At 36.6% G+C, this 13,386-nt stretch overlaps 1 protein-coding gene across 1 annotated transcript; it reads left to right on the forward strand.

Annotated features, from left to right (window-relative positions):
• The first annotated feature begins 4,069 nt into the window (after positions 1–4,069).
• rpl34 (ribosomal protein L34) lies at positions 4,070–10,871 on the forward strand. Its single transcript, XM_079841637.1, has 5 exons — positions 4,070–4,095; positions 4,450–4,520; positions 4,629–4,728; positions 10,142–10,245; positions 10,747–10,871. The coding sequence occupies exons 2-5, from the start codon at positions 4,456–4,458 to the stop codon at positions 10,829–10,831; spliced, it is 354 nt and encodes a 117-aa protein (XP_079697763.1). The 5' UTR covers positions 4,070–4,095; positions 4,450–4,455; the 3' UTR covers positions 10,832–10,871.
• The last annotated feature ends 2,515 nt before the right edge of the window (positions 10,872–13,386 follow it).

A 13,386-nucleotide genomic window follows, 5' to 3' on the forward strand; every position in this document is an offset into this window, starting at 1 on the left:
ACGTTTCACGTACAGGTATGACATTCGGTAGACACATGTAACAGCCCAATACCTACAAAAAAGTTCCCTGGTACGAAATCTGAAAACCAACAGGAAGTGAGATATTTTGATTTTTCTTTACTAAATTGTTGCAAATTTTCCCATTTCCAGATGTTGTACTTTAATCAACTCCGCATAGAGATTTAATCAGATCAACATCATATTTGGTCAGTCTAATTTAAAGGCCTTTGCAACGTTAAATTGCGAAGATCTTGAGTTTTCACTGAAGGGCGTGTCCGTGGTGGCCTCGCAAAATCTGGGGCACGTTCAACGCTCAAACCGGTGCGCAACGTTTTGCTACGGTTTCCGGTTGAACGTCATGTTTCCTGGAAACGGTGCGCACCGGTGTGCAACAGGTTTGAGATGCGTTTTTTCTCGTTTGGTGGGTGTGTCAAATATGTCAGTCCAATCAGCAGCAACATGTATATAAACCACGCGGTATTAAAGAGACAGCTCACACAATGGGTCCAAGTGAAGATGTTTACAAATGTGTCCGCTGCAGCTCAGTATACACAACAATTGAAGATATTAGAAGACATGATTGTCGTAAGAGTTTATATATATATATATATATAATCAACATGATGATGTATTTATTTATATATTTAGCTTCATTGCAAGGAAAGTTTATTTATATACCAAATTTCATATATGGTAATTGCTTGATATGCAGTGAGAAAGAAAATACAAGGCAAGCTATTAAAAAAGTAAGAACTAGAAATAAAATGATTTAAATTAGAATTGATTACCAGGAGATTAAAAAGTTAAATAAATGTGATTGGGGTGTTGTCATTTATTCTGGATGGCAAGGGAAGTGATTGCGTGTATTTTGCAGTATTAAACACGTATTTATATCGATTTTATCAGACTCTGACGAAAATTCCTCAAAAAGAACACAAAGAATGGCCTTCTCGGCTGCCATAGTTACAACTCTTGCGTCAACAGAACAGGGTGTTCAACGCAGCACCGTTTCCGTTTAAAAAACGTTTTGCAACGTTTTGTCGGGGCTGAACGCAGCCCTGATGTTTTGCCATGAAACAGGAAGTTGTTGTAAGTCAGGCATACAATGTCTGATCTGCCCCAAACTTCACATGTTTTATTAGAGTCCTTGCCTAAAGACATCAACATGCCAATATTCAGTGACAGTCATAGCGCCACCTGTGGGCAACAGGAAATGGCATGTTTAACACTGTGATGAACTCCTCATTGAGATGTAACCAAATCAACATCCTATTTGGTCAGTCTAATCTAAAGGCCTTGGTGATGTTATATTGTGAAGATCTTGAGTTTTCCCTGAAGGGCGTGTCCGTGGTGTCCTGACAAAGTCTGGTGTTTCGCCATGACACAGGAAACTGTTGTAAGTCAGGCATACAATGTCTGATCTGCCCCAAACTTCACATGTTTGATAGGAGTCCTGACCTAATCCCATCTACATGCCAATATTCAGTTAGTCATAGCGCCACCTGCTGGCAACAGGAAATGGCATGCTTTATACTATAATTCTCTCCCAGAAATACTTTTAAATATGCCATGAAATCCCAAACATGCTAGAAACACAATAAATCTTTCAACACGTGGATACGTGCTACTGTATGTGATTTACGGTATTAAACAGGAAGTTGTTGTAACTCAGCTATACAATGTCCGATCTGCCTCAAACTTCACATGTTTGATAATAGTCCTGACCTGAACACTACATGACAATACAGTTATAGTCAAAGTGCCACCTGCTGGCAGAAGGAAGTGTGGCACATTGAAGTTAGTTTGCCATATTTCTCCTATATTGACCCGCTTAAATGCATGTCGCCCACTATTCACTTTTTTCCTGAGGCCACCGGGTGGCGGTGCATGTGCGAGGGCCCTTTCATCGCTGCTAGCAGCTTTAATTTTTTCTTATAATGGCAGTGTCGACACTCAAAGAAAGAGCAGCGTATGTTAACCTGGACAAGACCTCAGCTTTGGCTAGTAAAATTCTGCCTTTTAACGACAGATCTCGTTGGAGCCACATATGAAGTTTCTTTTGTGTACTTTCAATTAGTGAATTAAAATTTAACGAGCATCTTTCTAATTTATTCTTTGTTATAATAAGCCTGATGCTTTGGAGAATTGCTGGATATACTCTACTGCCGAGTAATATACGAGTAATTTTACTTGATTACTGTACTTAAGTATTATTTTCGGGGATTTTTACTTTACTTGAGTACAATTAAAAATCAATACTTTAACTAAAGAAAAGTACTTTTTACTCCTTACAATTTTATTTATAGTCAAAAAGTACTTATTTTTTGGGGATCACTTCATTCTATTTTCCCTTGCTATTACCAAACCAATTGAATTGCGCTGATGCCCAGTTTAATTTAAATGTTTAATTTAAATGTATTTATTCTGCCAATTAGATTCATTTTCACATTCCATGAAATTGGTCAGGCATGTTAATTGGTCCTTTGGAAGTGACGTCATGTCGCATCAATTACCACAATGCAGCACCTTGACCTGGGCTGCGTTTCCCAAAACCATTGTAAGCCAAAGTTGATCGTAGAGACCATTGGTGCCAATTGTTCTACGATCAACTTAAGCTTACGATGCTTTTGGGAAACGCAGCCCTGGAAATTAGAGTGAGAGGCTTTTCAGCATTGCAAGATAGCTTTTCAGCCCCAAAAGACGCTTGACACTCACAATTTTGAAAATCAGCTTCTGCTTAAAGGGATAGTTCACCCAAAAATGAAAATGTGATGTTTATCTGCTTAAATGTAGGTGTCTTTGTTTCTTCAGTAGAACACAAATGAAGATTTTTAACTCCAACCGTTGCAGTCTATCAGTCATATAATGCATGTGAATGGTACATGACTCATCATCTATGAGAGTAAAAAAAAACTGCACAGACAAATCCATTTTAACTCTGCAGCTCGTGACAACACATTGATGTCCTAAGACATGAAACGATCGGTTTGTGCGAGAAACCGAACAGTATTTATATAATATTTTTACCTCAAAAACGATCTATGTCTTATATAACACTCTCTTACACGTTAGTTTTACACAATTTGCCAGGAGTAAAATTTACATATGTGGTTTAATAAACAATCAGATGATCATCTATGAGAGTAAAAAAAAACTGCACAGACAAATCCATATTAAACTCTGCAGCTCGTGACAACACATTGATGTCCTAAGACATGAAACGATCGGTTTGTGCGAGAAACCGAACAGTATTTATATAATATTTTTACCTCAAAAACGATCTATGTCTTATATAACACTCTCTCACACGTTAGTTTAACACAATTTGCCAGGAGTAAAATTTACATATGTGGTTTAATAAACAATCAGATGCATTTACACTTGTCCAGTTTCTCCTGAAATGTTGAATGAAAAATTATGTTTTTATCATATTATTTACAGTGTTTGACTGTTAGTAGGCTACTGTTCATATTTACATTTAAAAAGCAACATAAAAGAAATATATATATATTATATATAAATATTTATATAAATATAACAAATTTGTATTAAATATATACATGCATGTGTGTGTGTATTTATATATACATAATAATTATACACAGAACATGGACGTAAACACAAACTTTTATTTTGTATGCAAATGATCGATTCAACAGCACTAATATAAATATATTAACAGTTCTTTATAAATCAAAACCAAGACAAACGAAAAAATGCAAGGGCAAATTAAAATACAGAAGAATAAAATCTGTAAAATAAAGTACATTAATAATTAAAAATAGCATATTCTTTGTGGCGCTCACAAAGATATTAAAAGTCTTGAAGCCTTTTCTTTAATACTGTCATCAGTGTATTGCCTGGTTTCAGTGAGTTACTTTTTTTTAGTAAAGTTGATTACAATGATTACAAAAATATTTACACTATTTTATAGAATATTTATTATAATATTTAGAACAATGTACAAGGCATAGACTGTAAAAAAAGTAACTGCTTTTATTTTGCTCTATGCAAACGTATTATTTCCGTTGCGGGCAGATTTTGAACTTTCACCCCCGCTTCTTGTTCTTCCTCTTCCGTCTGCAGCGATTCGAGGTAAGGCGGATTGTCTTTGCGCTTCAAATATGATTCAAATATCCATCGTCATCTGCGGTTTCTGAAGATCAAATATATGATATTTAGAGTTATACTTGTAGTTCACAGTCTAACAGAAAATACCTTTGCCATATTAAGTAAATTAATAGTCTCTATAACGGAATTTTTGTTACTGCTTATGTTTACTCTGAAGCTATCATTCACGTTCCTTACAAACACGAACGCATCAAACAACGATTTTAGAGTTTCTTAGAATTAGCTTAGCCGCTAAATTAGGCTTATTCCGCTATTGAGCCGGAACTATACACAGGCTTTGACATCTCATACAGACGTAACGATCCTATAATTTTTCAGGTCAAGATGGTGCAGCGCCTGACTTACCGCCGTAGGCTTTCCTACAACACAGCTTCAAACAAGACTAGACTGTGAGTATGATTCCTACATTGGTGCAAACAGATCTTCAACATGCACCGAATATAGTGTCTTATGCAAACGTCAAAAGCTGTACTTAAGGACTGTATCATGTCACTTAGGTCCCGTACTCCAGGTAACCGCATTGTATACCTGTATACCAAGAAGACTGGCAAGGCACCTAAGTCAGCATGTGGAATCTGCCCCGGTAGACTACGTGGTGTAAGTGATGCACTGTGTACAGTTATTTCATGTGTGCATGAGTACAGTGATGAAGTGTTTGAGAATGGAGACCATTGGATAAACTTGCCTGGTTGAGAGCAGTGTTGAATTTTTTTTTTTTTTCAGCTCTTGTTGTATTGTATACTGCTATGTTGTAGAGACGACATACTATTTGTCCCATCAGTTTAAAGCTATTCTGTAAAGTATTTGGCATCACCTCCAATGTATTACTATTGTAAAAGTTCTAACTCAACTCCATATTGTTTTTCTTCTGATACCAGGGCGGAAAAGTCTTGAGGTGTTAAAGGGTTAGTTCAACCAAAAATGAAAATTCTGTCATTAATTACTTACCCTCATGTCGTTTGACACCCGTCAGACCTCCGTTCATCTTCGGAACAGAAATGAAGATATTTTAGTTGAAATCTGATGGCTCTGAAAGGCCTCCATTGGCTCAATGGCACGTTACACTCTCAAGACCCTTAAAAGGTACTAAAGACGTCGTTACAAAGTCCATCTCACTACAGTGGTTCTAAATTAACTTTATGAATCGGCGACAATAGTTTTTGTGCGCAAAAAAACCCTAAATAACGACTTGCATAGTGATGACGATTTCAAAACACGGCCTCATGAAGCCGTGTTTTGAAATCGTCATCACTATGCAAGTCGTTATTTAGGCGTTTTTTGCGCACAAACTATTGTCGCCGATTCATAAAGTTAATTTAGAACCACTGTAGTGAGATGGACTTTGTAACGACGTCTTTAGTACCTTTTAAGGGTCTTGAGAGTGTAACGTGCCATTGAGCCAATGGAGGCCTTTCAGAGCCATCAGATTTCAACTAAAATATCTTCATTTGTGTTCCGAAGACGAGGTCTTATGGGTGTCAAACGACATTAGTTAATTTAGAACCACTGTAGTGAGATGGACTTTGGACTTTACGGGTGTCGAACGACATGAGGGTAAGTAATTAATGACAGAATTTTCATTTTTCGGTGAACTAACCCTCTAATGAGTGACAATGGCCAAGATAACAACACAAAAGTTTAGTCTGCTTAAATTTTAGGGATGTGCTGTGATATTAATCTAATTTTATTTTCGATATCGGTTTCCAAGAATTAAAATGATATGAGGTTTAACTATTCCTATAGCCGTGTTCTGTCGAGCGCGACATCCTTCCCTTCACAGCCTCGCGCTGTCATTTCTCCCTAAACCTAAACTTATCGTCAGAATCAGTGATTGTTGTAAACTGCGGGATGTTTGATAATAAAGAGCTATTAAATGCACAATAATCCGCGCAAGAGACGCTGTTTCCAACTTCAAGGCGGCTTATGTGTGTGCTGCGAAATGGACTGACTTGCACTTTATAATTTAGGCTTCGTGTGCATCTAAACCATCAAATAAACGACAAATAGCCTGTGCCAAAATGACTAAGTTGGAGAGTAGTTACTTTAACAGTTTATATCTTAAATGGGCGTAAATAGTTTGGAGAAATAGAATGATATTATTAGTTCTGCATTCAGTCTTAAGGATGGCAGCGTCTAATAAACCTGCTGACGATTGAGCCATTCATTCGAATCGAACAAAAGGCAAATATTCACATCTCTTGAATTAATAACTTTAGCTTTTATAAGCATTAATCTATCAATTTATACAGTGAAAACTATGCAGTTTTTTTACATTTCATTACTTTGTTAGATTTCTTTGTAGGTTTGTTCTTTCTAAGTCATATTAATGTTAGCAGACCTTCTGAATGCCTGCACACTGGTCCATTTACAAATAGATGTTTTTTGTTCAAATATTGCTGTTTATTTTGCTATAGATATTTTACTTTTCAGATTATAAAGCCATGTTAATTATGTTCTTAATTATGTAGTTTTTTTTTCATTAAAAAATAAAAAAAATACAGTATAATAAAAAGAACCGATAAGAATACCGTTAAAATACCGGATCGATAAGCAGTATCTGCAAGTGTAGTAATACCGTTAACCTTAACAATACCCATCCCTGTTAGTAATACAGTCAGGGTTCCTACGGGGTTTGGAAAAGTATGGAATTTGATTTGAGTAATTTCCAGGTCTGGAAAAGTATGGAAAAAATAAATCAGAGTATGGACAAATATTTATGTTTCCAGACTATTGTCCCTATTTCATTTTCTAAATATAAAACTAAGAATTTTTAAATATATGTAATATATACTCAATCGTTTTTTTTCAATGAATGAAAAACTTGTAGCCTAGCTATGGCAGTAAAGGTCAGACCTGTGTGTTCCTTCCTTTTCACAGTTCAACAGTGGTTAACACAGCACTTTGTAGTTTGAGAAAGCAAGTTGGGTTTGAGGATAAAACAGAGTCGATGGTGGAGTTCTTAAAGGAATAGTACACCCAAAATGAAAGTCATTTATTCACCCCCATGTCTTTCAAAACCATAAGACTTTATTATATTAACATTTTTAATATTTTAAATCTGAGAGATTTCAGTCCCTTTATTAAAGGACTTGTTCACCCCAATGAAATTGTCCCAGGGTTCCTACGGGGTTTGGAAAAGTATGGAATTTAATTTGAGTAATTTCCAGGTCTGGAAAAGTATGGAAAAAATAAATCCGAGTATGGAAAATTATTTATGTTTCCAGACTATTGTCCCTATTTCATTTTCTAAATATAAAATTAATAATTTCTAAATGTATATAATAAATATATACACAATCGTTTTTTTCAATGAATGAAAAACTTGCAGCCTAGCTATGGCAGTAAAGGTCAGACCTGTGTGTTCCTTCCTTTTCACAGTTCAACAGTGGTTAACACAGCACTTTGTAGTTTGAGAAAGCAAGTTGGGTTTGAGGATAAAACAGAGTCGATGGTGGAGTTCTTAAAGGAATAGTACACACAAAATGAATGTCATTTATTCACCCCCATGTCTTTCAAAACCATAAGACTTTATTATATTAATATTTTTTTATATTTTAAATCTGAGATGTTTTAGTCCCTTTATTAAAGGACTAGTTAATGACTAAATGAAAATGTCCTAATCATTTACTCACCTCAATGCCATCCAACATATCCATGCCTTACTTTCTTCAGTGAAAGATAAATTAAGTTTTTGAGCAACCAACTGAGTTGGTTGCCATTTTGGATGGCATTGGGGTGAGTAAATGATTAGGACATTTTCATTTTAAGGTGAACTAATCCTTTAAATATCTTCATGTGTCCAAGATTTCCAAGATTAACACAAGTCTTATTAGTTTAGAATGACATGAGGGTAAGTATATTATAATAGAAATTTCATTTTTGGGTAAATTAATAACCCTTTAAAAAAAATTGTGACTGATTTAGCATTTTGATCGTTAAGGTCACAAAAGGCAATATTTTAATATAGGATTTCTAAATATTAGATAGCCTACATAGAGGTTTTGACTCAGAGTGTAACATACTTGTCGGTGCCGATAGCATTGTGGGTAATTGCGTCGCCATGTAGTGCTGTTGTGCTTCGGGAGACCCGAGTTCGAGTCCTGCCTCATGGAATTTTCCCAATCCCGCCCCCCTCTCTCTCCCACCTTACTTCCTGTCTAGCTACAATACTAAATCTTTAGAATGTAACACTTGTTAGCAGTTGAATTTGAAAACAATTTATCAGAACAAGTTAAATATGGTCAGAAAAATCTGTAGGGAAGTCTGGAAATTCGAGTCTGGAAAAGTATGGAATTTTGAAATGAAAATTGTGTAGGAACCCTGGTATAAGCTTGTGTGCTACACTAATATATTACTTCACAGGCTTTGTACTTTTAAATTCATTATATTATAAATTTACAGTTCATTGATGTTCTGTGGTTTTACACTGCTGAAATTTTTAAATACTTCATATTATTGTAAGGGGAGCTTAAAGGGTGCACTACTATGAAAATCACAGCTTCAGTGTGACATCAATAAGAAAGTAATTTCATAGATATTTTCAATAGTAGCTGTTCATATTAAAATATGTATGAACTTATTACATGACCTAGATTATTTATTTTCCAAAATTGTCCTTTTAAATTTAATTTAATAATAATTATTAGTTTAAAAAAAGGTTTGCTGTTCCAATAAAGCTCGGTGTGCTCTCTTTAAGCTCATCCACATTAAACGTCTATGTAGATACTTTATAAACAGACTTTAAATATTAACTTATGGTTGTCACTTCAAGTTAATCTTTATGAAATTATTCTTTAAAAATGTTTAAAATTAACAAGAATTTTCCCCTAAAAAATTTTTTTTTGTGAGCTTAAAGGGTTAGTTCACCCAAAAATGAAAATTCTGTCATTAATTACTTACCCTCATGTCGTTTGACACCCATAAGACCTCGTCTTCGGAACACAAATGAAGATATTTTAGTTGAAATCTGATGGCTCTGAAAGGCCTCCATTGGCACAATGCACGGTTCACTCTCAAGACCCTTAAAAGGTACTAAAGACGTCGTTACAAAGTCCATCTCACTACAGTGGTTCTACAATAACTTTATGAATCGGCGAGAATAGTTTTTGTGCGCAAAAAAACCCTAAATAACGACTTAAATAGTGATGCCGATTTCAAAACACAGCCTCATGAAGCTTCGAAGCGTTATGAATCAGTGAGTCGAATGAACAGTTTGGATCGCCAAATTTCAGCAGTTTGGCGGTTTGACACGCGATCCGAAACGACTCGACTCGAACCGATTCGACTCACTGATTCATAACGCTTCGAAGCTTCATGAGGCCGTGTTTTGAAATCGTCATCACTATAGAAGTCGTTATTTAGGGGTTTTTTGCGCACAAACTATTCTCGCCGATTCATAAAGTGTGTATATATATATATATATATAAAAATGTACTTGAACTAAGGTGATATTCATGTTCAAAATGGGTGACATGTTGTGGACACGCTCTTCCTGGAGCAGCGCAATGAAACAACTAAACCCAAATAATCCACAACATTTACAATGTTGTTGTCTTTATTATGACGATCCCAATCATAGTCTTTATAACTTGTGCATTGCTGTTGGAGCAGCGTGCGCTGAAGCTGAACACTAGTGCGCTTTACTACCACGTTAATTAACCAAATGAATGTTATGAGATATCAGAAATAGATAGGCCTACAAAATATAAACACACAATATTACAACTTCCATTTGCACAAAGCAAAAGGCTGCGAATGCACACGCAAACTTAGTCAAGATCAGGTGTAACTCCAGCTGTAAAATCCTGCTACGTGACTGTCGCAGATATTGCGAACATCGAGATATAGATACTATAACGATATATATCGTGCAGCCTTATGTTGTACCACAACCCTAATAGCTGCATCAGATTTGATTACCGAATAGGTCATTTGAAGATGCTGTTGAACTTGACCCATCTGAACACGTGATTGAACCCATGTTCTAATGTTCCTCAATTTTCCTCAATAGATCCGTGCTGTGAGGCCCCAGGTTCTCATGAGACTCTCAAAAACCAAGAAGCATGTCAGCCGAGCTTATGGTGGGTCCATGTGTGCCAAGTGTGTACGAGACAGGTAACTGACTGAGATCATTGCGTTATTTGTAAATGCGTAGATTGGGATGGGGGATTAATAAAGGGATAGCTCATCTCATAAAAGTATAGTTAATCTAAACATTGTTTGTACAATACAGATTTGTTTGTTTATTCTAAAGCACAAAAGGAGATTTCTAAAGTTATGATTGCACTTCCATGTGATTTATAATGGGAACAGAAGCTTTTTTAAAGGTTCAAAAACGATGCAAATGCACCATAAAACTCATTTTAAGTTTTGGTTGAACAGTACAGAGCCAATGAAATCTTTGTTTGGATTTCATTGGCTCTGTATTGTACTCTGTAAAAATGAGGTGAATGGAAAATCTAATCTGTTGGAAAACGATATAAAGACATAATACAAGTAAATAATGACAGTTTTCATTAATTGGAGAACTGTTAATTTAGGTATGCTCTAAGTTAACTGTTGAGTTTAACGCATTCTATGAGCAATTGACCCACATCTATCTGCATCACTTTTCAGGATCAAGCGAGCTTTCCTCATTGAGGAGCAGAAGATCGTCGTCAAAGTACTAAAGGCACAGGCACAGAGCCAGAAGTCTAAGTAGACATCGATTTGTACTCTTTAAATAAAAGATTTGGAAAGTACTGTTTTGTGTTTTTTCCTGTGCTGATGGGAACGCCCTCTACTCTAGAAGGAAATTGAAGTAAATATTTGTGATAATTGAATGGCAAGCTATGGAAGCTTGTTTCCGCCATGGTATAGCATAAAACCCTTCAGGTTTATGGCCCCATACAGTTAATTTGTCAAATCTAATTTAAAGATGTCTATGTAGTTTACATACTTATTTCAAATGGATTTTTGACTAGGACCGTATTATGACAAGCTGTTTTAGCGTTTAATACACCTGGCTCTACTAGTCGTAACTTAAAGGGGTACTTCACCGCTGGAAAGATGAATGTGTATTTAAATTGGGTAATTTATGTAGTAGAAATGTTAAATTATTTTAGAAGTTGGTGCCTTCTAGACCCATCCATATGAGCCAAAAATAAGTTTTCTGGCTTTTCTCAAAGACAACTCCCAGAATGCACTTGCTTCGCTGCCCTATGAGGCCACTCCCACCGTCATTTAGATTTTTTATAGTAATAAAATCCATTTTGTTCAGTTAGAGAACAAACACTACAATTAAAAACAACGCGTCTGCTCAATACTGCATGAGCCGAACGAGTGTCGCCGCACAGACCAGCAGCAGGAGTCAGATTTCATTCATCAGAGTCAGGAGCTGACAGACCAGATGATCACGGAAGATTTGGTTTCAAAGCGAAATGTATTCACGGTACATATCCAGTCTGGTGCGTTTTCAGTTCAGGGGGATACGATATACTACCGGGTTTCTACTGATGCAAAACTTAATGCTAATTGCTGAAGTAGTGTCCACGAGGAAGACCTGTGGGGGCGGGGTCTGTACTCATCCAGGACGAGTGGTGTCGTACAGTGCTGGTGAGAGAGAATTTGTGTACCCCTGATATTGAACTGCTATGTGTCTCCCTTTGGGCCTTCTATCTGCCCAGAGTTCCCTCAGCTATTTTTTACTGTTGCAAATATACACACCCAAAGGCAAATTTTGATAAAGCACTGGACATTATTTTCAATCATTCCAACAAAGCTCGATCTACTGTCTCCTGATGCCCCTAAGTTTGTTTTAGGAGATTTTATTAACTTTCCTGTGAAAAAGAGCTTGCACACATATCAGTATGTTGACTGTCCCTCCAGGAAAAATAAATTTTGACCTATGTTATGGAACTGTCAAAAACGCCTACTCTTCATCATTGCTCCCACCATTAGGGGCATCTGATCATAATGTGGTTTACCTTCGGCCTACATATCAGAGGCTCCTGCAAAAGGAGAAGCCCCAAGAATGCTCAGTTAAAGTATGGAATAATGACAGTATTATGGCCCTGCAGGGTTGCCCTGATATAAATTAACAGGTTGAAACAATATCTGACTACATCAACTTCTGTGTAGACACAGTAGTACCCATAAAACCACTAAAGTCTTTCCAAATGACAAGCCCTGGCTCGCCAACAAATTAAAGAATTTTATAATTGAAAAGAAAAAAGCATGCAGGGATCGGGATGAAATAGCCAAAATGGATATACAGAGACAGATTAAAAGACAAATAAAGCTGGATAAGTACAGGTATAGACAGAAGATTGAAGCAACCCTGGTGTCAGGCAACTAACGTGAGGCATGGTAGGGGAATCAAGACCATGACCAATGTCCCCCATAAGGGGAGAGGGAATCCTTCTCTGGTTGTGCCTGGAGGTGAGGGACTGGAATGGGCAAACCAGCTAAACCACTTTTTTGTCGCTTTGAGAGTGGCAGTGGTGCTGGAGAAAGCATTGTGCAGCCCCCTGCTCCCCCTACATCTGTATTAAACATCAGACAATTGGATGTCTTTTACCTTTTTATTCACTGTAATCCTCTGAAAAGTGCTGGACCTGACAAAATCTGTGTTAATATCCTTAAGCACTGTGCAGAACAATTAGCCCCTGTGTTCACTGATATTTTTAACTCATCTCTTAATTTCTTTAAAGTCCCCACCTTGTGGAAAACATCTACAATTGTACCCGAGCCAAAACTGCCAAGACCCACAGAGTCCAACGACTTCCGCCCCAATTGCGTTGACAACATTTGTCATGAAGTGCCTGGTAAAGAGGTTGTATCACAAACCCACCATCTTATGGACCCCCTGCAATTCGCTTATCAAACCTCCAGGGGGGTGGATGATGCATTTCTGACATTAATGCATCTTTTACATACCCACTTTGAGAAACCAAAGACTCATGCTAAGATTTTATTTGTGGACTTTTCATCTGCTTTTAACACCATGCAACCCAAGATACTTGCAGACATCTTAGCCAATGAATTCTATCTTAACTCAGGAATTATTAATTGGATCATAGACTTTCTTACCAGTAGAGTCCAGGGGGTTAGAGTGGGCTCATCTCTTTCTGATGTGATGATAACATCCATAGGCTCAAGAATGTGTTATATCTCCTTTATTATTTATTTAATACACAAACTCATACACTAGCACTTTTCAAAACAGGCACTTTATTAAATATACAGATGACACAGCTCTAGTAAGTTTGCTACAGG

The sequence above is a fragment of the Gobio gobio genome (genome assembly GCF_949357685.1).
Source record: "Gobio gobio genome assembly, chromosome: 2".
Lineage (NCBI taxonomy): Eukaryota > Metazoa > Chordata > Actinopteri > Cypriniformes > Gobionidae > Gobio > Gobio gobio.